General features: G+C 51.9%; 1 protein-coding gene across 2 annotated transcripts; it reads right to left on the bottom strand.

Moving 5' to 3' along the window:
* Positions 1 to 1,157: 1,157 nt before the first annotated feature.
* LOC141998414 (uncharacterized) lies at positions 1,158 to 24,181 on the bottom strand. Of its 2 annotated transcripts, none has more exons than XM_074971209.1 (5): positions 23,959 to 24,181; positions 23,243 to 23,369; positions 21,610 to 21,723; positions 18,374 to 21,241; positions 1,158 to 4,712 (listed from the first exon to the last, which is right to left on the bottom strand). In XM_074971209.1, the coding sequence occupies exons 2-5, from the start codon at positions 23,367 to 23,369 to the stop codon at positions 3,436 to 3,438; spliced, it is 4,386 nt and encodes a 1,461-aa protein (XP_074827310.1). In that variant the 5' UTR covers positions 23,959 to 24,181; the 3' UTR covers positions 1,158 to 3,435. The 2 variants fall into 2 exon arrangements, with proteins under 2 accessions (XP_074827310.1, XP_074827309.1); XM_074971208.1 differs by lacking the exon at positions 1,158 to 4,712 and adding an exon at positions 7,015 to 7,091.
* Positions 24,182 to 24,465: the final 284 nt, after the last annotated feature.

Here is a 24,465-nt window from a genome sequence, read left to right as displayed (position 1 = left end):
GGCATCCTCTCAGGGTAAAAACAAGCTGGATAGAATCTGTTGCCATAAGGGGGAAATCCCTGCTTCACAGTCTTTTAGGTGCTTTAAGGATGGTACTAACTGTGCTTTTGAGGGAAAAAGAGAATAAATGAGGTGAGACAGGTTGGAGGTGTGGCTGGAGTCCAATCCTGCTCCCTATAAGACAAAAGAAAACAACGACCCACAGAAGGGGAGAGAAAAGCTCAGCAAAGAGAAATCGCAGCCTCCGGTGCCGGGGCTCAGTCTCCCTTGCAGCCTCACTGCAGGAGAAAGCTGGGCACGGCCTGCCGGCTGATCAGCCCCTCTGAGACGTGGCAAACTTCTCTCCGCATTGGGCTGGCTAAGGCATTGCTTGGAGCTGCCTCTCTGGCCACAGGTTACCGGCACTGGTGCAAAATGTGGCGCTGTCTTGGCTGGCTGAGCCGGACGTGCAGGAGAGAGAAGGCAAAAGGAGAGGGAGAGAGCAGAAGAAATGGGGGCGGAGGGGAGGATGCATGTGAGATTTCAGCTATAACATTCCCTCCCATCTCCACAATCTTTCAGCCTTTAGCCCCAGCGATTGCAATGCGACTGGGGTAGAATTAGGCCGGTGATGAGGTAAGTACCCTGTACGCTGTGCGGCCGTGCAGCAGGCTATTTAGCGCCGCGCAGAGAACCCACCGGGACTTGGGGACCTGCCGCGGCCGGGAGAGCGGCGCCCCTCCCCCGGCCCCATCCTACTCCGGCCCCCAACCTGCCATTGCCAGGGCCGCCACCCAGCGCCAAGTATGCTGTGGTCCGGACCTGCTGCATCTGGTGTGCACCTACCCCATCCCGGCCCGGCCCCACCCCAGCGGCCTGGCCCGGCCCCTGACCTGAACCCGGGCGGCCCAGCCCAGAGCCAGCTGGAGCCGCAGTGCCATAGCGTGGCCCGGACACAGCTGCGGCAGCCCGGCCTGAACTGAGCTGTGGTGGTGTGGCCTAGCCAAGCCCGAACCAAGGCAGCCTGGCCTGGAGCCAGCCATGCTGACCCCTCCCTCAATCTAGCCCTGGCCCAGACCTGCAGGGATATTGATAATTGTCCTTGTTCAAAGAAAAGAAATAAGTTGACAAGGGGTAAAAAAGGTTACAATTTAATTGAAAAGGAGTGTTCTTGCAAATCAACATTTGTTTCATGAAGCCCTTAATAAATCTGAGCTACTTCCTGGCAGACTAATCTAACAGCCAAGTATGTGACCAAACAGCCTTTCGGAACAGAGAAAAAGCCACCACACAGGCTGGTCGATAAAACATTTTCACATTCATACTGTGAAATCCCAGAGAAGCTGGAGACTCAAAATCCAGAAAATGAGTGAACCCATTTTCTTCTAAAGGGGCGAGACCTGCTTTACTTCTCGCATCATTATTTCGTCGTGTTACTTACAAAAGTTTTAGCATCATCATAATAAACCAAAAACTCACAAATCAGCTTCCCATCTACAAATGATCTGGACTAGCCTAGACAAACACTGAAAGCAATTTTACCAAGAGATGCAAACAGGGCTATGAGATCAGAAAGGCCAAAATGTGCATTCAGATTCATTTGGATTCCCTTCCTGGTTTGCGACACTTCCTTCTCCAGCCCTCAGGGCTCTGATTTGGGATCACAGACATCAAACCTATGATTCCTAAGCCTGGAGAGCCAGGGACATGGTGGTAAGTGACAATTTGGGAGCTGAAGGGGTAGAATGGGGACAGGATAAAACTCTCCATTGCTGGGACAGAGGCTGCTGTGTCGAGTGTGGCGGGTGACGGTGCTGGGGGAAAGAGGGAATCCGTCGGACTCACCCCATCGCCCTGAAACTGCACAGAGGCTAAAAGACCACATTTTACTGTCCTGGTTCCCACTTTTTTAGCATCTGTTTAATTCTGGCCCATAAGGGAGAAAATGTACACACACTAAATGCTTTTCAGCACAGCCTCGAGTAATGTGAGACTATCTGGGAATGAGACAATCCAGTCCCAAAAGGGGGAACTAAGGGACTAACAATCACTCTGATCATGGAGGGGATTAGAATAGATAAGATGCTCAGGGTGAGTTTGTCACACTCTCGGAGTGGTTCACAATTAGAAGTGCCAACCTACAGGCAGCCTGGCAGAAAACCAGGCAGACACCTCAAGCTGGTGGGACATTCTGTAATTAGATTTCACCAGGCCAGTGACATATGTGAACTCCTGGATCACTATCCCTGTCTTACCCTAGACTCACAGACAGTACTCTTTGACTCTCCAGTCTGTCTTGCCACCAAGACAAACTGGACTTTGTGATACAAGGTCACTTAAACCAAAAATCACATCACATCACGTTGCTCCCAGTCCCAGGAGACCAGTCACTTACCCCAGAGTAATTGGTACCCTAGATCTTACACCAACATCAACGCTGGCAGCCAATTCTGTAGTAAACCAACTAAAGGTTCATTAGCTAAGGAAAGGAAGTGAGATCTATTGAGAGGATAAAGCAGGTAAAATGTACGCACAGGTGAGCCAGTTTGTAATTCCAAAGGGTGGCAGTGATATAATAAACTGACAGTTTCCCCAAAGTCTTTCGGGGTACCCAGATTGTCTCTGGGGAGCTCCGTTTTCTATCCAGGACACTTCCCTGGAAGAGTCCAAACAGTCCAGAGGTAAAGGATCTTTCCTTGAATCCATGCTTACGGCTTCTTCTCACACAAAAAAAGGCTGACAGGGTCACTACCCACACGGGTTTTTCCTCTGATGACAGAGAGTGAGGAAGGCATTTTGATTCTTTGACCGCCGATCCTCACGCACAACGCCCACTTGCTTTGAAATTAGCTCTTTTCTGTTCAAGTTCTTCATTTGCATTCCACGAGGCTTCTTCCTCGTTTGATGGGTTATTTCGTTACAGGTTTAAGAAGATCTGAGATAAAAGGATCAGGTCCTCAGAATTTTTTGAGAGATTTTTGCAGCCTCTCGTGAGCAGGCAGTCCTTGGGTGAACAATAAGCTTTTGAAGTAAGCTTCTATTTCCTAAATGTCACAGGTAATTAATTACAAGGATTAACATTAGGTAATTATCCATAAAGCAGTTCATAGACAGTTAACCACAAACTTTAAAGAGACATACAGAAAATGACATTATTACACTCAAGTTTCATCTAAATGTTAATATTTCCTGTTGATCTCTGACTTAACAGAATACAGCCCTAGACAGGAACCGTTTGTTTACATTGCTGACCTCCAACAAGATAAAGGTAAACACAGATTACTACACTTACCATCTTCTTCCAGATCGTTGACAATAAAAGTTTACATTTCAAACTTCTAGTCTATCTAACGTGGAATGGCCCTAATTACCATTTCCACACTTTTCAAACATGTCTCCAAAAGTTGAGTCTGAGTCAATTATCCTGCAAGTTTCTTAACCCTTTCTGGCCATGTGTCACAGAAGTTTAGATCCTGTGTGGATTCTCCCATGTTTAATGAGGTGTGATCTCTGTGTGAAACTTTTCCCACAGTCCAAGCACTTATGGGGTCTCTCTCCTGTGTGGATTGCCTGATGTCTAACAAGAGCTGATCTGTTTGTGAAACTTTTCCCACAATCCAAGCAATTATGGGGTCTCTCTCCTGTGTGGATCCTCTGATGTGTTATAAGATATGATCTCTGTGTGAAACTTTTCCCACAGTCTAAGCACTTATGGGGTCTCTCTCCTGTGTGGATTGCCTGATGTTTAATAAGGTCTGACCTCCATATGAAACTCTTTCCACAGTCCAAGCACTTATGGGGTCTCTCTCCTGTATGGATTGCCTGATGTTTAACAAGGTCTGACCTCCATACAAAACTTTTTAAACAGTCTAAGCATTTATGAGGGCTCTCTCCTGTGTGGATTGCCTGATGTGTAACAAGGGCTGATGTATTTCTGAAACTTTTCCCACAGTCAAAGCACTTATGGGGTCTGTATCCTGTGTGGATTACCTGATGTTTAACAAGGTCTGACCTCTGTATGAAACTTTTCCCACAGTCCAAGCACTTATGGGGTCTGTATCCTGTGTGGATTGCCTGATGTTTAACAAGGTCTGACCTCCGTATGAAACTTTTCCCACAGTCCAAGCATTTGTAGGGTCTCTCTCCTGTGTGGATTGCCTGATGTTTAACAAGGTCTGACCGCCGTATGAAACTTTTCCCACAGTCCAAGCACTTATGGGGTCTCTCTCCTGTGTGGAATGCTTGATGTTTAACAAGGTCTGACCTCCATATGAAACTTTTTCCACAGTCTAAGCACTTATGGGGTCTCTCTCCTGTGTGGATTGCCTGATGCTTAAAAAGGGCTGATCTGTCTCTGAAACTTTTTGCACAGTCTAAGCACTTAAGGGGTCTCTCTCCTGTATGGACTGACTGATGTTTAACAAGGTCTGACCTCTGAATGAAACTTTTCTCACAGTCCAAGCACTTATGGGGTCTCTCTCCTGTGTGGATTGCCAGATGTTTCACAAGGTCTGACCTACGTATAAAGCTTTTCTCACAGTCCAAGCACTTATGCGGTCTCTCTCCTGTGTGGACTGCCTGATGTTTAACAAGGTCTGACCTCCATAGGAAACTTTTTCCACAGTCCAAGCACTTATGGGGTCTCTCTCCTGTGTGGATTGCTTGATGTTGAACAAGAGCTGATCTCCATGTGAAACTTTTCCCACAGTGCAAGCACTTATGGGGTCTCTCTCCTGTGTGGATTGCCTGATGTTTAACAAGGTCTGACCTCTGTATGAAACTTTTCCCACAGTCTAAGCATTTATGGGGTCTCTCCCATGTTTGGCTTATCTGATGTGTAATTTGTGCTGACTTGAAATTGAAACATTTCCAGCACTCAAGGGATTGATAGGGTTTCTCTCCTGTGTGGCTTCTCCACTGGTTATTGAGGTCTGAGCCATTACTGAAGCTTTCTCCACAGTCCAAGCATTGAAGGGGTTTCTGTCCAGTATGGATTGTCTGATGTGTCACAAGGTGTGATCTCAGAATGAATCCTTTCCCACATTTGAGGCACTGATAGGGTTTTTCTTCCTTGGGATTTGTCTGCTGGGCTGTGGGATCCTTGTCTCCTCCCCAACATTTAATGGATTCATCCACTTTTTTCTTTGGGTGGTTTCCCAGCAGCCTCTCTGATGCGTGCCAATATCCCCAAGCTTCTCCCTTTTCCAAGCACTGGGAAAAATTCTCTTCAGCTCTTCCCACAAATGTCCCCTGTGGTTCCATTTCCCCAGGAACGTGCTCATGATGATTCCCCTCCTCGTCCTCACTCCCTCGCTCATCACCTGCTGGGAGAGAGACAATCCAGACAGGAGTCATTGTGCCGGGGAGAAAGAGGAATAGCACCGAGGGAAAACCCAACACGCTAATGCTGTGAAGACAGAGCAATTGGATTCTGCCTCCAAATCCCCCCCAAACACTCAGAGGGAAGGAAAGGTGGGAAGGAAACTCATGTAGCTAACAGGACGGGTGGAGACCCGTGAGCGATATCTGCTGACTCCAGCCCTGCTCTGGGTGAGGTAAGGAAGAACTCAGGGCTTTTACTCACACCACATTTTTGGTATTCTTAACATTTTCCTTCATTAGCCAGATGGTTTCTATGTCAGTCCTCACCTGGGCGGGCGCCTCTTGAGATCTCTCTTTCCTCCGAGGCCTGGAGATCAGGCACCCACGGCTCTTCCCCTCGTTCCAGCTGGGCGATCAGCTCAGGTTTGGGAATGGGAAACCCTGCGCAGGGGGTGAAATCAGACCAGATCAGGGTGCATGGAGGGTTGAGAGAGTGTCTGTCATAAAGGGCATTCCATGTCCTGGTACTGTGCTGGGAGAATCTGGAATCCAAGGGGACGGGAACATGGTCACTGAGCCCCCTTGGGGGAGAGAGACTTCTGGAAATGTGGGGAGAATTGTCACACCCTCACTAGCAGTTCCCAGGATCTGTGCACTTTGGGGGCTTTGCTGATGCACACACAGCTCTAGAGTTAAACCCCTGCCTATTTCTGAACTCCCTATGGCTGGAGTAATTCTCTGTGCGACTGAGAAACAATACAGATGGGAGAATACATGGCTTCTCCCTCTTGAAAGCTGGAGGGATGGGGATGGTTTTGCACGTCCATTATGTCTGACACCCTTATCCCATTGGTGAGGGTATGGAGATGCAGGTCTCTCTCACACGGCAGCTGTGGATTATAGAACCCATTCCCCTTCAATCTACCTGACCAGGGAAGAACCTGACCAGATTCAGCAATGGAGGCCCTACATTTTCTAATAACTGAGGGGACGGGAATCCCTTACCCAGTGAGGTCACTGTCTCATAGATCTCTTGCATGACGTCCCTGTAGAGGGCTCTCTGACCAGCGTCCAGCAGAGCCCCCTGCCCCTGGGTGAAATACACAGCCACCTCCTTGAAGGTCACCAGCATCTGAAACAACAAGAGTCCCCCACTCAGCACCTGCTGTCCCAGCCACAATCACACTAGTCACGGGAAAGGAAGAAAGAAAAAATAAAATCATCTTGGAAGCTCTGAGAGGATCAGAGTAGCAGAATTCCTCCCCCACCCTGCTCAGAGAAGCCAGGAGGCTTCAGGGGGTGGGGAGAAGGTGAGAGCTGCTTGTCCCCCACAGAAGATGGAGCAGGGCAGGGTCTTCTCATTTCCCACACGCCTGCCAGCCACAGGCTGATACAGGAAGCAGAGCTCTGAGCCAGGGACAGGAACCTCGACAGCTTCCCTTCGTATTTCACAGCAGCCCCTGGCTAGTGGGTTCAGGCTCCAGCACTGGGAGTCTGGAAAATGTTTCCAGTCCTGCCCAAGGGGGTTGTGTCCTTTTTGAGAAATGGGGGAGTGTCTCTCCACCCCCTCCCCCACGTCAATGGACCTACTCAGAATATCAGCAGGTTTATCACACCCTGTACCCTCCCTGCTTCATCCTGAGTCTTTCCTGCCCCTCCCCCTCTACAACACCCCCCCTGCAGCTCCCTGAAAATCCCCTACCTGAGCTGGCTCCATTACAGCCATTTCCCTTCCCTGTCCCCTGGAAGACGGGACGATCTGCAGCGAAATCTGGACGTGATTCCTCAGTCTGTCAGGGCGAGAGGGGTGATGGGGCGAGGTTACAGAAGAGACTTGAGTCCATTTCACACCCCGATTCCCTCCAGGCTCCCTCCCTGCAGACACATGCTCTGGACTCTGCCATGCTGCCAGGTCAGGCCCCTCCCAGCAGAACTGAACTCACCGGGGACACTTTTAAACCCTCCCAGTAAGAGCATCCCTGCGTCAAATGCTAGAAAAAGAGGAAATCGAAAGAACCATTTTGGGGGCTCCCCATGACATTATCGTGTAACCCGCTGTAGTTACTCCCCATCTCCCCTGATAGTGCGGTGTTCAGCAGAGTCAGCATCTGGCTTTTCTTCTCTCAGCTCCTCCCCTTCTTCCCAGGAGAGTCAGTCTGCCCCGGGAGTGCAGGGAATGGATCCAGACAGGTCTGGGACCTGGGAAACTCCCTCCCCACTTCTTGCTCCTGCTGCCCCTTCCAGTCTCTCCACTCTCCCTTTTTATCTTCTTCCCTAGTCCTGGGAGAACTGCTGACTGCCCCATTGTCTTGAGCCTTTGCTCTCATTAGGCAGATCTGCCACTGCTAACAGAGGTTTGAACCTGGCAGTGTCCATGGGGGCAGCAGCTCTGGGACTTGCAGACACACAGAGAGCCCCCTCCCCATGTAGACCAGCAGGTCCCTGAAAGGGGCCCTTTTTGCAGAGTCACTTTTCTGCCTGGCCCCAGCCCTGTCCCCCGGGTCTCTCCATCACTTGCAGGCTCCAGCTGAGGAGCTGGAGACCGAAGAGCCAGGAGTTGCCCCAGGGACTGGTTCCAGCCACTGGAGAAAGTCCCCACCTAGGCTGGGCACAGAGGGGCTTTAACAGACATCTCTCCTCTGCTGGGTAAGAAGCAGCATCTCAGTCTGGAGTTCCCGGTTGAAATGGAGGAGGCAGCAGCTTGTGACCCAGGGAGCTCAACTCCAGAGCGCTGATAACATGAGCAGGGAGAGACGCATACACCAGCCTCCTCCTCTTCCTTAGCAATAACCGGAGCCCTTTGGTGGCAGCAGATAAGGATGAGTCTCCCTGGCCTGCCCCTGCAGCCCCCAGGGACAGGCAGGCAGACGCTGATCTTTTTCACTAGGAAGGTGGTGAAGCACTGGAACGGGTTACTTAAGGAGGTGGTGGAATCTCCATCCTTAGAGGTTTCTAAGGTCAGGCTTGACAGAGCCCTGGCTGAGACCATTTAGTTCGAGATTGGTCCTGCTTTGAGCAGCGGGTTGGACTAGATACCTCCTGAGGTTCCTTCCAACCCTGAGATTCTATGATCTCATTGGCCCATCCACACTCACCTCCTGCCAGAGCTAGCAGTGACTCGGGTCTGACAATGGGTCTGGCTGAGATCTGAGTCCTGCATGGAAATCAGACCAGGGCCTCGAGCAGCCCCAAACACTCAGGAGACAGACCCCAACATCAGGAGTGTGTCTTTTTTATTTTTAAATCAAATCATAAATTGGAAGCAGGGTGTGTGGGGCGGGGAGGAGGCTGCCTGTGGATATTTTCCTTGTCGCTTCTGATTCCTGAGGGGAGAGTCTCCTCACCTCACATGCTTGTTTGACCAGTTCCAGGAAAAAAATTGCCCATGACTGCTGGATGGGGAAGTCCTTCACCCTCTCCTACCCCATAGGGTGCGGAAGCTGCCCTTGTATCTCTCCCCACCACTCTGCCTTCTCCCTCCCCCAGCCAGTCTGCACTTGCTCTCACCTTCTACCTCCAGCCTCCCCTCCCCACATCCCCCCTTTCCCTCACAGTGCCCCCCCATCACATCTTCCCTCTATTCCATCCTCATTCCCCTCAGCCCCATAATTCTCCTCCTACAGCCTGACTCCCCTGCATTGCTCATTCTCCCTGCCCCCCATTCCTGCCCCCTGCATTCCTATTACCCATCTCCTGTAACCTAATGCATCCCTGTTCCCCACTCCTGCACCTCTTTAGCCTCCTCCTCCTGGAGCCCGGGTGTAAACGGCAGGCACGGCTCCCATAGAGGGGAGAGGGGGTGAAGGTCTCTCTTACCTTCCCTCCAAGCAGTGCCCTCCCTGGGAGCAGGAGCTGAGGCCTGGGAAGGGGACCCTGGCTAGGCTGGGGTTACTGCACTGGGAGAGGCTCCTGGGGAGCAGCGGGAATGTTCCTGCCTTACAATATAAACCTCTCCTGTCTGCAGCCAGGGATTTTGCCAGGAATGGGGATTCTGCACAGCAGTGACCACTTACTGCAGTAACTGCCATTCACTTCCTGCTGCTGGGAATGAGGGACCCCACTGATTACTCCCACATCACTCCAGCTCCTTTTGGGCCCTAGCCATAAACCCATTCAACTGAAACCTCCCTGCCCCAGACCCTGCCCCTCAGAGCTTCCTCATCCCTTGACCACAGCACTACGGGGGCATCATCCATAAAAGCCACCGAGTCAACGGGAGAAAAGAAAGGAGACAATCTGATCCCAGGAAGGGGGGGAGAAGGGGCATGTCTGTGGAAACCCATGATTGCTCCAGAGAGTCCCCAGTATCAACCGGGATTCAGGGGTGAAGGGGTCCTGCTCCTAAAGAGGCTGCCCACAACATTAGGGGACACATTTCGCGGTGACACTGACTCTGTGCGTGATTCGCTCTGGGAAGAGACTGGGCCAGGCAGACGTTTGGCAGAGACGGTCTCTGGCCTCCACACGAGGCTCGCTGGCGAGCGGCTGCTCCTGGGGGAGTTTTGCACGACTGCACGCGTGCATAATGACTGAGCCATGCATATTTTCATTTTTTGGGAAGAAAAAGCTCTCACTCCGATCTGTCCCCCCTCCCTGTGTGGCTGCCCCAGCACGGCCCGGGCTGGCTCCCCCCGCCCCCAGCGGGACCTGGCGGCCGCTTGCCTGGGCCCGGGGCAGGGAATCGCAGCCAGCTCCGCTGGGAGCAGCCCGGGGGTGACGGGGGGGGCGGGTCTCTCTTACCTTCCCTCCGAGCGGGGCCCCCCGGGGCAGGGGCAGGAGCCGGGCCGGGAAGGGGCCCTGGCCGGGCTGGGGGCTCTGCCCTGGAAGAGGCTCCCGGGGAGCAGCGGGCAGGGCCCGGCTGGAGGTTCCCCTCTCCCGGCTGCAGCCCGGACTCCGGGCTCCCAGCACCAGCCGCCGGGGCTCGGGGATCTCGCCGGGAGCCTGGGAGCCAGAGTCCCCGCAGCGGCTGCGAGTCACTTCCTGGGCCGGGCCTGAGCCCCGCGATCCTCCCCCCAGAGCCGCCCCCCAGCCGCTCCTGGGTCCTAGCGATCAACCCAGCGCGCTGCAGCATCTCTGTGCCCGGCTCCTGTTACACTCACAGGCTCTAAGGTCAGAAGGGCCCGTCATGAGCATCCAGCCCAGGGGTTCTCACCACCAGATTTTTGGTGGCCTCAGAGTGCAGGCAGCAGCTCTCGCTTGTGGCCGCTCTGACACTTTTCCCTAAAATACTTAATTAACTTTAGCAAAACCCATGAGATGTGCACAGAGGCAGGGGGCGGTAACGTGTCTGTACCCGGACACAAGTGTCCACGGTAACAATGTTGAGGTCAATGGGGGATGAGCCCTGCAAGCGGCTCTCCATCCCTGCTGTTGCTGGCAGAGGCGCGGCCAGGGGGTTCCGCACGCTGCCTCCGTTCCCCCTCCCCGAGCGCTTACTCCGCGGCTCTGAGACCTGCAGATGGAGCAAGAGGGGGGACATGCCGCTGCTTCCAGGAGCTGCTTGAGGGAAGTGCTGCACAGAGCCTGAATATGCCTCCCGTGCCCCACACTCCTGCCCCAGCCCTGATCCCCCTCCCGCCCTCCAAACCCCTTGGTCCTAGCCCGCAGCACCCTCCAACATCCCAAACCCCTCATCCCCAGCCCCACCCCAGAGCCTGCACCCGCAACTGGAGCCCTTACCCCCGCCCCCAGGACCCAGCCCTGATCCCCCTACCATCCTCCGAACCCCTCGGTCCCAGCCTCAAACCCCCTCCTGTACCCCAAATCCTTCATCCCCAACTCCACACCACAGCCTGCACCCCCAGCCAGAGCCCTCACCGCCCCCCCACATCCCAACCCCCTGCTCCAGCCCAGAGCTCCAACCCTGAACCCCTCAATTCTGGCCCCACCCCAGAACCTGTACCCACAGCCCAGAGCCCGATCCCCCTCCCACACCCAACCCCCTGCCTCAGCCTGGAGCCCCCTCCAATGTCCATCACTAAGTCTGGTAATTTTGTCAAGTTTCCATTGTGCAACATGGTGGTGCTGACCCCTACAGAGAGCTAAGCGGGGAATGGTCCCTCTGTTGTGGGGAACTTTCCTGGCTTATACACCCCACCCCAGTGGAATTGAATAGCAGAAGGATCTGAGTCCTCGCTCCCACTCCCTTCATCCAGAGGCCTGCCTGACCCCAAGGACTCCCCTTCCACTCTAGTCCCCATAACCCTGACAAGGCTGGGCCAAGGATTCCTGAGGGGCTTGACCCCCAATCTTGTTGTGATCACTCAAGACAGGGGTGACAGTGTCCCCACTGCGGGGTACTCTCTTCGCTCTGGACTCTTCCCTGTCACCTTCACTGACCATTGCACAGAGTTCAGAACAAATAAAATTAATTAAACAGCAAGTAATTAAAATAAAAGGAAAAAAATGGGAAAGGTGAAAGGAAAACATGTCACCCCGCTCTGTGGGCACGGGGGGAACCACAACCAGCGTCTCTGAGATGTAAGGGCAGTTCCAAGTCTGCTCCTCACATGTCTCAGGCCTCCTGCCCAGGCCCTGGCGGTGCTGCAGGGATGCTGCGGGTCAGACATGTGCATTGACGGTGGCCACACGCCCTCAGGCTTAGGTGGCAGGACCCTTCTTCCCAGCATCAGCCTCCTCCTGTCGGGGTTAGGCTCCCCCTCCAAGTCTGGCCTGTGAGGCCCCTTGGCTGGGGGCATTTCCCTACGCTGGGCCCTCTGCCCAGGGTCCCCCTCACTCTCCCCAGCTGCTCACCGCGCCCGGCTCCAGACTGGCCCGGCCCCAGCCCCAGCTCCCCTCTGCCTCAGCACTGCTGCTGTTCTGCCTCCAGCCCCGCTCAGGTTGCTGCTCTCCCCTTAGCTCTGCCCTTCTCTGGCAGGCAGCTCCAGCTCACACAGAGGACGGGCTCCTGACTCCCTCATTGGCCTGCCTGTCCTGTCAACAAGGTTGACCTAGAGCATTAGCCTCTCCCCATCGGCCCTGGGGACTACTCTCAGGGCCTTGATTTCTCATCGGTCCTTCCCTTAGCTTTTGGTGCTGGGAGGGGGCCAACCAAAACCCCCCCATTAAGTTTCAGTATGGGGCCAACAGTCCCCTTACCCAGAAACACATCAAAATCATTGTAATTTATTTATTGCTAGCTAGTAAGTCTGCTGCTGTGAAAAGTTATATTTGTTTGTTTCTTAATATTTTTCACAGCCTTTCAGCTAGCTATATGGGTTCCCAATTTGGTAATTTAAAAAACCCAGACGCTCCAGCAGGAGTGCCGGAATCTCCCCGCCCCACCTCTTCCCCCGAGGCCCCACACCTGCCTCGCCTCTTCCCCCTAAGGCTCCTCCCCCATCCACTCATTTTACACCCTCCCTATCCAGGTCAGGAGGGACTTGCCTGTGGAGCTGGGGCTGGGAGCAGCAGCCGCCCAATGCAGGTAGGAGGCAGCCCTGGCTGAGTAGGGGCTGGTGTGGGTGATGACCCAGTGCCTCCCCACCTGCAGTAACTAGACTTTGGGTGTCCAGTCAGTAGATCTGACCGGACAATGTCAGGTTCCCTTTTTAACTGGACTTTCTGCTCAAAAACCGGGCAATTGGCCACCCTATCATCAGCACCCAATGTGCAATAAGTGCTGGGTACATGTCAGGGACAACTTCTGCTTTCTGATGGTGGGGGAAGTAACCATGGGACAGTCGGGTTAGACTCAGTTCTGATCAGCAGGGAGGAATTCGTTGGTCTAGATGAAATTACTATAAGGTGGGTGCACAGCCGGTTGAAAGACTGTACTCAGAGTAGTTATTAATGGTCTGGTGTCAACCTGGCAGGGGAATGATGGAGGGGGAGCCCCAGGTGGCTTTCCCACACTCCCAGCAGGGAACAGGGAGTTGAAAAGCCACAGGTGCCTTCCCCCGCTCTTTACGGAGAAGAGGGAGTGGTGGACGGGCAGCCCACTAAGAGCCTGTGGGGCAGCTAGGCCCCTGGGAGGGAGCCATAGGCGCCAACTCCATGGGTGCTCTGGGGCTGGAGAACCCCCGGGGGAAAAATTATCAAGTGCGCCGCACCCACCAGCAGCCAAGCTCCCTGCTCCTCGCCTCCTTCTCCCCACCCCCAGCGCCCCACATCCCAGCTCCTCCCCCTCCCTGCCCCCTGCCGCCTTACAGCTCTTTGGTGGCGCTTAGAACTTTCCGGGAGGGAGTGGGAGGAGCAGGGATGCGGGGCGCTCAAGGGAGGAGGCGGAGAAGAGGCAGGGCAGGGACGGGGACTTTGTGGAAGGGGTGGAATGGAGGTGGGGTGAGGGCGGTGCAGGGGCAGGGCCAGGGGTGGGAAACCCACCGGGCAGAGGGGAAGTTGGTGCCTATGGCAGGAGCTGCGGCTGGAGATGACAGACTGGGCTCTCAGCTCCCCACGCTGCCCCTCTTCGGTTGGTGGAAGCACTCCTGGGCAGGACATGCCCCAGTGACCCAAAGAGGGGAGTGTGGACATCAGCTATTGCAATAAGTACTGTGGTGGCTCTAAGTCAACCTAATATAGGTCACCTTAGGTTTGAAGTGTAGATGTACCTTTACAAGCAAAAGGATTTCTCTCACCCAAGAGCTTTCAGCAGTCCATGCTCACTGGAAAGCCTTCCAGCTAGGACCACTTCCCTCAGTTCAATGATGCTCCTATTGTCTTTCAAGCGATCTTGCTACTGTGAGTAGAGATGGGGAAGGGGACGTGGCCAGAGGCTTTCCCCCCCTTCTTATATTCACAGCCTTTATAGTGGAAAAGTCTTTGCTGGGTCATGGCATCAAGCAACTCCATGGCGTATGTGAGCTCCAAACCGTCCTTCGGATGAATTGTAAATTTCTTTGTTTACCCCCTTCTTCCTATTGGTGGACGGCCAGATAAGAGTTTTCTAACACAGATGGTCAGATCTTTCTCGTCTCTGAGGAGCTAGTCTGTGGGCGTTCCCCAGAACGACGACATATTTCAGCAACAAATAGGGTTACCATATGTCCGGGTTTTCCCGCAGAGCCTCTTTTTTGAACCTGCTTTCTCTGTCCGAGCAGGATTTTCCTATAACAGCAAATGTCCAGGGGTTTTGCAGGCTCCCTCCCCTCATCAGTGTCCTCTTTTTGGGCACCTGGAATATGGTCACCCTAGTAACAAACATACAGTAAAATCTCACCATTCTACATGCACTGGTGGTACATACATTTCGATGGCATAATATGCAGCTGATCATGAGTTTTCCAGTGATCCCTCACCAGGCACTCTTTGTACACTATATATCATAACCATAGGCAAGTGGTGAACATGGGGCACAGGGGGTTAGTCACAAGAGGGATCAGTGTGGGGTAAGTGGGGCAAAGAGAATCTCTGTCATCACAACTCAGGACACTGGGGTACAGGGGGAGGGGGTGATCAGCTGGGCTGTCAGGTTCCTCATTTCCCTCTGGCCTCAGTGATGGGGGTCGGCCTGACTTAAAGGCTGCCCAGGCCTGTTGACATCCCCGGTTCCTTTCTTGCCTGAGCCCAACCTCGGCATCTCAGCAATAAGGAGACAGAGCCCCCTCCCTCTATTATTTTTTGGGGTGTCGTTCATGGTCCTTTAGATTTCAGGGACAGCTTCACACGACACTCACAGGCCAAGTCTAGTCGCTCTCTGGCTCTAATGCAGCGAATTCACAGTTCTCAGCCTCAGCCGTCTGGCTTTGAGGAGCAAACCCAGCAGTTTCCCAGCTCTGTGCCCCCTCGCTTCTCCCCCTCCAAACTGTATCTCACATCACTGCAGGGATCAGGCAGTAACTTCATTCCTCTGTCTCCCGCACTGTGACTCTAGCTCGCACCATCAGTGGTTGTTTTGAGAGATACTGATCACTGTCATTGTTCAAACCACACACAAAAATCTCATGACAAAGGGTCAGATAAAGATTAAAATAACAAAATCTAAAAAAGGCCTATTCTGGCAAATGATCATTTGTCTCGTGAAGTCCTCAATAAATCTGAGCTACATCCTGTCAAACTAAATATCAACGTATGTGACCAAACAGCCTTCACGAAGAGAGAAAAACCCACAAGCCAGGGTGGGCTATAACACACTTTCATGTTCATAAAGTGAAATCTCAGAGAATCCTTTAAGACACAAAATCAGGACAATAAATTTACCCAGTTTCTTCTGTAGTGGCTAAACCAGCTTCACTTCTCATCTCCGTGTTTGGTTGTATGAGTTACAAAAGTTTTAGCATCATTATACTAAAAGAAAGAGAAAGAAAGACAAATCTTCCCATCTACAAATGATCTGGACTAGCTTAGAAAAAGCTGGGAACTAATTTCACCAATAGGTGTAAACAGGGCTATAGGATCTGAAAGGCCAAACTGTGCTTTAGGTTCAATGGGATTTCCCCGCCCACTCGTAGGTCTATGACCCTTTCTTCTCCAGCCCTCTGGAGTCTGACTTAGGATCATAGACATCAAAACTGTGATTCCTAAGCTTGGAGAGTCAGGGACATAGTGGTAAGTGACACTGTGAGAGACAGAGGGGTAGAATGAGGAGAAGATAAAACTGTGACAGGTTGGATCACAGAACCCCCCTTGGGAACTGCCAACTGATGTGCCAAGACTACTTCGGCCCCTACTTTCCCTGCCAGCTTGGGGCTCCAGCACCCTGTCTTGTTGAGCCAGACACGCCAGTCTGCTCCATCACAGACCCAGGGTCTGAACCACATGTCCCAAAGCTGCAGACTTAACTGAAAGCAACTTAAGAAGTGTTCCTGTCTTTAACATTCAGATGCCCAACACCCAATGGGGTCCAAACCCCAAATAAATCCGTTTTACCCTGTATAAAGCTTATACAGGGTAAACTCATAAATTGTTCGCCCTCTATAACACTGATAGAGAGATATGCACAGCTGTTTGCCCCTCCCCCCAGGTACTAATACATACTCTGGGTTAATTAATAAGTAAAAAGTGATTTTATTAACTACAGAAAGTAGGATTTAAGTGGTTCCAAGTAGTAACAGACAGAACAAAGTGAATTACCAGGCAAAATAAAATAGAACACGCAAGTCTATGTCTAACACAGTAATAAAACTGAATACAGATAAAATCTCACCCTCTGAGATGTTTCAATAAGTTTCTTTCACAGACTGGACGCCTTCCTAGTCTGGGCACAATCCTTTCCCCTGGTCCAGCCCTTGTTCCAGCTCAGGTGGTAGCTAGGGGATTCCTCATGATGGCCGCCCCCTTGGTTCTGTTCCACCCTCTTCTATATCTTTTGCATAAGGTGGGAATCCTTTGTCCCTCTGGGTTCCCACCCCTCCTCAATGGAAAAGCACCAGGTTAAAGATGGATTCCAGTTCAGGTGACATAATCACATGTCACTCTAAGACTTCATTACCCACTTGCCAGGACACACATATACAGGGAGACTTCCAAGTAAAACAGAGCCATCTACAGTCAATTGTCCTGGTTAATGGGAGGCATTAAGATTCCAAACCACCATTAATGGCCCCCACTTTGCATAACTACAATAGGACCTCAGAGTTATATTTCATGTCTAGTTTCAGATACAAGAGTGACACATTTATACAAATAGGATGACCATACTCAGTAGATTATAAACTTTGTAATGATACCTTACAAGAGACCTTTTGCATGAAGCATATTCCAGTTACATTATATTCACACTCATAAGCATATTTTTAAAAATCATATAGAGTGCAACATCACACTGTCCATTGCTGGGACAGAGGCTGCTATGTGGAGAGTGGAGGGTGATGGAGGGAACAAGGGAATCCCTGAGACTCACCCCATTGCCCTGAAATAGCACAGAAGCTAAAACACCACATTTTACTGTCCCTGCTGCCACTTTTTTAGCATCTAGTTAATTCTGGTGCATAAGGCAGAAAATGTACAAACACTAAACGCTTTTCAGCAGGGCCTCAAGTAATGTGAGACTATCTGGGAATGAGAAAATCCAGCTCCACAGGGGAAACTCAGGGACTAAAAATCACTCTGTGAATGGGCGGGGGTCAGAACACATAAGTAAGGGTACGATTTTGTTATGGATTCGCAGAAGTCACAGAAACTGTGATTTCCAGAGACCTCTGTGACTTCAGCCCATGGTGGCTCGGAGCTGCGGGGTTCCCCTGCTGCGTGCAGTAGCAAAGAGCTGCCCCCTGGAGCTCTAAGCTGCTGCAGGCCGTGAGAGTACCCCGCAGCACCCAGCTGCCAGGGGTGGCCACCAGATCTATGAGTCACTGCGGGGGGCAAGGCCCCCCCACAGTTCCCAACTGCCATGGGCTGCAGGGGCCCCAGAGCTCCGAAACACGGGAGGCAGGAGGCCCATGCAGCTGCAACCAGGGCCCCCACATCTGCCCGGCTGCCATGGGACCCCAGAGTCCCAGGAGCAATGGGTGATGCAGACTTCTTCCTCCCCATTTTGTCACAGATATTATTAGTAAATGTCACAGACAGGTCACGGGCTTCTGTGAATATTTCTTTATTGCCCATGACCTGTCTGTGACTTTTACTAAAAATATTGATGACAATATCTTAGCCTTACACATAAGATGCTCAGGGTGAGGTTACACTAGGAAATCTGGTGGAGGGTCACAGAGATGCTCTGGCTAATCCCGACCACATTTCCTACCATAGATAAATGCTCGGAAGCAGAGGTGGGATCTCTCGGCCTTCCCCAAATGGCTCTGTGAGAATCAGCCCCTCCCAGTGGTGCTGCCTGAATGCAGCGGGGGCAGGCAGATGGGGCAGAAGGGGAGAGTGAGGAGAGGTAGCACCTCTCTACCCCTGTGCTCTTCCTCGCCTCTTATTCCATGATCCCCAAACGCTCGATAATCCAGCACCCAGCTCCCCCTGCTTCCCAGCTCCACCAGCCCCAACCATTCAATCCCCGGTTCCCTCCCCAAAACCCATCCTCCTGGTCCGTCAATATTTGATCCCCAGAGCCCAGCGCCCTGGGGGATTTGGGGAGGGGAGGAGTTACTAACCCCCAGGGACTCTCTCTCTCTGTTGTGTGGATCACTGATGTGTGAAGTCAAATTGAATCTTTTCCTGCAGTCAAGCTATTTCTAGCGTCTCTCACCTTTGTGGATTTTCTGATGTTTGGTGAGCTCTGAGCTCTTATTGAAGCTTTCCCCACAGTCAAGGCATTTATAACGTCTCTCTCCTGTGTGGATTCTCCCATGTTGAGTAAGGTTTGAGCGCTGACTGAAAGTTTTCCCACAGTCCAGGCATTTATGGGGTTTCTCTCCTGTGTGAGTTTTGTGATGTGTATTAAGGGTTGATTTTAAACTGAAACTTTTCCCACACTCAAGGCATTTATAGGGTCTTTCTCCTGTGTGGATTCTCTCATGTTTAGTAAGGGATGAACTTTCCATAAAACTTTTCCCACACTCAGGGCATCCATAGGGTCTCTCTCCTGTGTGAACTCTCTGGTGTATAGTAAGATGTGAATTTTGAATAAAACTTTTCCCACACTGAAGGCATTTAAAGGGTCTCTCTCCTGTGTGGATTGCTTGATGTCTAGTAAGTTTTGAGTTATGAATAAAACTTTTCCCACAGTGGAGGCATTTATAGGGTTTGTCACCTGTGTGGATTCTCTGATGCTTAATAAGGACTGAGTGCTGAATGAAACTTTTCTCACACTCAAGGCATTTATAGGGTCTTTCTCCTGTGTGGATTCTCCCATGTTTAGTAAGGGATGAACTTTCCATAAAACTTTTCCCACACTCAAGGCATTTGTAGGGTCTTTCTCCCATGTGGATTTGCCCATGTTTAATAAGGGATGAACTTTCCATAAAACTTTTCCCACATTCAAGGCATCTGAAGGGTCTCTCCCCTGTGTGGATTCTCCCATGTTGAGTAAGGTGTGAGCGTTGACTGAAAGTTTTCCCACAGTCAAGGCATTTATGGGGTCTTTCTCCTGTGTGGATTCTCCCATGTTTAATAAGGGATGAACTTTCCATAAAACATTTCCCACACTCAAGGCATCCATAGGGTCTCTCCCCTGTGTGGATTCTCCCATGTTGAGTAAGGTGTGAGCGTTGACTGAAAGTTTTCCCACAGTCAAGGCATTTATATGGTCTCTCTCCTGTGTGGATCCTCCTATGTTTCATAAGGGATGAACTTTCCATAAAACTTTTCCCACACTCCAGGCATTTATAAGGTCTCTCTCCTGTGTGGGTTCTCTGATGTGTAGTAAGCTTTGAGTTATGAATAAAAGTTTTCCCACACTCCAGGCATTTATAAGGTCTCTCTCCTGTGTGGGTTCTTTGATGTGTAGTAAGATGTGACTTCTGAATAAAACTTTTCCCACACTCAAGGCATCCATAGGGTCTCTCTCCTGTGTGGGTTCTCTGATGTTTAGTAAGCTTTGAGTTATGAATAAAACTTTTCCCACACTGCAGGCATTTAAAAGGTCTCTCTCCTGTGTGGGTTCTCTGATGTGTAGTAAGCTTTGAGCTATGGATATAAGTTTTCCCACACTTCAGGCATTTAAAGGGTCTCTCTCCTGTGTGAACTCTCTGGTGTACAGTAAGTTGTGACTTCTGAATGAAGCTTTTCCCACAGTCCAAGCATTTATGGGGTCTTTCTCCTGTGTGGATTGCCTGATGTCTAGTAAGTTTTGTTCTGTCAACAAAACTCTTCCCACAGTCAAGGCATTTATAGGGTTTGTCACCAGTGTGGATTCTCTGATGCTTAATAAGGACTGAGTGATGAATGAAATTTTTCCCACACTCAAAGCATTTATATGGTCTCTCTCCTGTGTGGATTCTCCTATGTTTCATAAGGTATGAGCTCTGACCAAAAGTTTTCCCACAGACCAAGCATTTATACGGTTTCTCTCCGTTGTGGGTTCTCTCATGTTTAATAAGGTTCCATCGCGCATAGAAAACTCTCTCACACTGAAGGCATTTATAGTGTCTCTCTCTTGTCTTCAGACATGGATGTCTAATAAAGTTTGAGTGATGAATGAAACTTTTACCACACTGAAGGCATTTATATGGTCTCTCTCCCGTGTGGATTTTCCTATGTTCAATAAGGTGTGAGCGCTGACGGAAAGTTTTCCCACAGTCCAAGCATTTATGGGGTTTCTCTCCTGTGTGAGTTTTCTGATGTGTATTAAGGGTTGATTTCAAATTGAAACTTTTCCCACACACAAGGCATTCATAAGGTCTTTCTCCTGTGTGGATTCTCTGATGTGCAGTGAGGTGTGAACTTTCAATAAAACCTTTCCCACACTCGAGGCATTTATAGGGTCTTTCTCCAGTGTGGATTCTCTGATGTGCAGTAAGGTTTGAACTCTGACTAAAACTTTTCCCACACTCAAGGCACTTATATGGTCTCTCTCCTGTGTGCAGTCTTTGGTGTACAATAAGACATGGTTTCTTACTGAAGCTTTTCCCACAGACTAAGCATTTATAGGGCTTCTCTCCTGTGTGGGATCTGTGATGTGCCATAAGCGGTGATCTCTGACTAAATCTTTTTCCGCACTCCAGGCATTTATAGGGTTTCTGTCCTATGTGCAGTCTCCGGTGCATAATAAAGTTTGACTTCTCACTGAAGCTTTTCCCACAGTCTAGGCATTTATAGGACTTCTCTCCTGTGTGGGTTCTCCAATGTTTAATAAGGCTTGCACTGAAACGGAAACTTTTCCCACAGTCAAGGCATTTGTAAGGTTTCTCTTCACTGTGACTTTTCTGCTGGACTGTGATTTCCTTGGGATCTTTGCATCCTCCGCCACGGTCAATGGATTCATCAAGTTTCTTCCCGGGATAGTTTCCCAGCTGCATCGCTGATCTGTGTCGATCTCCCCAGGCATTTCCCTGTTCCAAGCACTGGGAAAAATTCCCTTCAGCTCTTTTCAAAACCATCTCCTGCGATTCCACTTTCCCAGAACCTTCCTCCTGCTGATTCTCCTCCTTGTTCTCACTCACTGTCCTATCACCTGCTGGGAGAGAGAGAACCCAGACAGGAGTCACTGCCTCTGCCGGGGGGGAAAGGACAGAAAGGGGAATAGCAAAGATGGAAAACACAGCACAGTGACTGTTGGGGAGATGGAGACACTGGATTCTGCCTCCTCATCCCACCCAAACACTCCCAGGGAAGGAAAGTCAGGGAGGAAATTCCTGACAGCTAACAGGATGGGTGGGAAGCCGTGACTGATATTTGCCTTCATGATACGAAACCTGTCACTGCAGCCCTCACCTGGGTGAGACAGGGCAGAACTGAGGGCTCTCGCTCACAGCACATTTTGGGAGTCCCAGCTTTTTCCTTCACTCTCAAGATGGTTCTGTCTCAGGTTCCCTGACTCCTCACCTGTGCGGGTGTCTTTCGGGCTCTCCCTTTCATTACTGTCCTGGAGATCCGGGACCCACGGCTCTTCCCCTTGTTCCAGCCGGGCGATCAGGTCAGGTTTGGAACTGGAGAATCCTGCACAGGGGGTGAAAACAGGCAAAGTCAGGGTGCATGGAGCACTGGTAGAGTATTTGTCACAAGGAACATTCCTTGAGTTTTACCTGACCCTACATGGGACTGTGGTAACTCCGATGCTTTGGGAGTAGCAGAGATCTGGGGGTGGGAGTGGGGTGTTGTCACGCCCTCACTAGGAGTTCTCAGGGTAGATGAGCTCTGGGGGACTTTCTGGCACACGCAGCCCTGGTGTTAAACTCCTGCCTATTTCCAAACCAGCACATCGGTGCTGGATCTAGCGGTGCTGCGGGAGCTGCCGCACCCCCTGGCTTGAAGTGGTTTCAATTCTATTCAGGTGTGGAAGTATAACATTGTATAAGTATAAGGTTGTGTAAGGGGACATGCTGGATACATTGTATATGAGAGGGCATGCCAAAACATGTTACAAAGTATCTGAGGGAGCACACTTAGGGACAGTTAGCTTTTGAATGGAGAAGCAATTAAGATAGAGCCAGCACCTCTAAGAAGCAGGCATCAGAATGGAAGGTGTGAAGGGCAATTAGTTAAGTTAACTAGAAGCTGTTAAAGGAGATTGTTAAGGGTGGCAGGTAATTGAAGATACGTGACTGGTCTCAGGGATCTCGAAGGGTGGTGACTAAAATCTTTTTCTTCTTTTGTCTGTAACTTCTCTGTAACTTGTTCTCCAAAAAACTGTATAAATTAAGAGACACAAGCCCCACTCGGGGGGCTCACTTCTAAATGTATTAGCAGAGCGGCTTTGCTAATAAAACAGAGTAGTCTGATAAATTGTGAGTCTGAGTCAAACTTTGACACAGGGTTTACAGTTTGGTTCAGTGGCTCTCAGCCCCCCACTGTACAGATTGTCCCAGCACCCCTGAGCCTGCAGCACCGAAAGCCCTCCCCATGGATGGAGCTGGTCCCAGGAAGACCGGTGAACAGTGAGAGAAGGAGAAATAACACAGGCAGGGCAATCCCCTGCTTCTGGCCCCTTGAAAGCTGGAGAGATGGGGATGAATTGGCCTATCCATTAGGTTTCTGCCTCCCCTGTTCCCTTGAAGGGGGCATGGAGAGGAGCGTATCTTTCACAGTGGAGCTGTGGACTCTACCAGAGGTTCTCAACCTTCTTCTCTCTGAGGCCCCTCAACATGGTATAAAAACGCCACGGCCCACCTCTGCCACACCAACTGTTTTTCTGCCTATAAAAGCCAGGACCAGCATTCGGGGGTAGGAAGCAGGGCAAATACCCGGGCTCCCACGCCCCATGGGACCCCACAAAGTTAAATTGCTCAGGCTTTAGCTCCAGCCCCACGCAGTGGGGCTCCCACTTTGTGCCCTGGGCCTCAGCAAATCTAACGCCGGCCCTGCATGGCGGCCCCCCTGCAACCTGGTCGCGGCCCCACAGGGGCCCCTGGTTGAGAAGCACTTCTCTTTGAGACCCATTCCTTCCTAATCCAACTGAGCAGAGTCAGACACGCAGACCCTACGGCTTATAATAGCTGAGGACACAGGAATCCCTTACCCAGCGAGGTCACCGTCTCATAATTCTCCTGCATGACGTCCCTGTAGAGGGTTCTCTGAGCGGGGTCCAGCAGAGCCCCCTGCCCCCGGGTGAAATACACAGCCACCTCCTCGAAGGTCACCGGCATCTGGAACAACAAGAGTCCCCCCTCAGCGCCTGCTGCCCCAGCCACAACCCCACTATTCATGGGGGAGGAGGCGCAGAAAAGCAGAATCCCCCCCCACAGACACACACCCTGCTCAGAGCAGCCAGGAGGCGTCAGGGAGTGGAGAAGGTGAGAGCTCCTTGTCCCCCCAGCACACGGAGCAGGGCAGGGTCTTCTCATTTCCCACCCGCCTGCCAGCCACAGGCTGACACGGGAAGCAGAGCTCTGAGCCGGGGACGGGGACAGGAATCCCGACAGCTTCCCTTCGTACTTCACAGCAGCCTCTGGCCACTGGGGTCAGGCTCCAGCACTGGGAGTCTGGTCCGTTTTCCCAGCCCTGCCCAGGGGGGTGTTTCCTGCTTCTGAAAAGGGGGAATGTCCCCCCCCCCACCCATGCCAATGGGCCTGTTCTGCACGGCGCGGGCTGGTCCCCCCGCCCCGCACACACCGGGGGCTGGCGGCAGCTTTCCCGGGCCCGGGGCAGGGAATCGCAGCCAGCTCCGCGGGGAGCAGCCCGGGGCCAAACCTTCCCCGCGCAGGGCGGCTGTGACGGCGGGCGGGTCTCTCTTACCTTCCCTCCGAGCGGGACCCCCCGGGGCAGGGGCCGGGCCGGGAAGGGCCCTGGACGGGCTGGGGGCTCTGCCCTGGGAGAGGCTCCCGGGGAGCAGCGGGCAGGGCCCGGCTGGAGATTCCCCTCTCCCGGCTGCAGCCCGGGCTCCGGGCTCCCAGCACCAGCCGCCGGGGCTCGGGGATCTCGCTGGGAGCCTGGGAGCCGGAGTCCCCGCAGCGGCTGCGAGTCACTTCCTGCGGCCGGGCCTGAGCCCCGCGATCGCTCCCCCCGGAGCCGCCCCCCAGCTGCTCCTGGGTCCTAGCGATAAACCCTTCTGCTGCAGCGCTCTGCCCCAGAGCCTGCCCCCTTGGGGCCCAACCTACCCTGGGCTCCGGCAGCTTCTCCCCGTACTAAGCGGGCATCGTGCATAGAAGCCACCCTGTTAGTGACTGGACAGAACGGATCCATCCAGACCCCAGGGAGGGGGGAGAAGGGGCGTTTCTAATGGAAATTGGGGATTGTTCCAGA

Source organism: Natator depressus, chromosome 14 (assembly GCF_965152275.1).
Source record: "Natator depressus isolate rNatDep1 chromosome 14, rNatDep2.hap1, whole genome shotgun sequence".
NCBI classification, from domain to species: Eukaryota; Metazoa; Chordata; order Testudines; family Cheloniidae; genus Natator; species Natator depressus.
Note: the sequence above shows the minus strand (reverse complement) of the source record. Positions and strands in the feature narration are given on the sequence as shown.

Coding starts and splice junctions, on each gene's coding strand:
- LOC141998414 (XM_074971209.1), bottom strand. CDS start 23,369: ATGCCGGTGACCTTCGAGGAGGTGGCTGTGTATTTCACCCGGGGGCAG. Junction 21,724..23,242: donor TGAGACGGTGACCTCGCTGG/GTAAGGGATTCC, acceptor CCCCCTGTGCAG/GATTCTCCAGTTCCAAACCT. Junction 4,713..18,373: donor ACATCAGAAAATCCACAAAG/GTGAGAGACGCT, acceptor CAATCCACACAG/GAGAGAGACCCCATAAGTGC.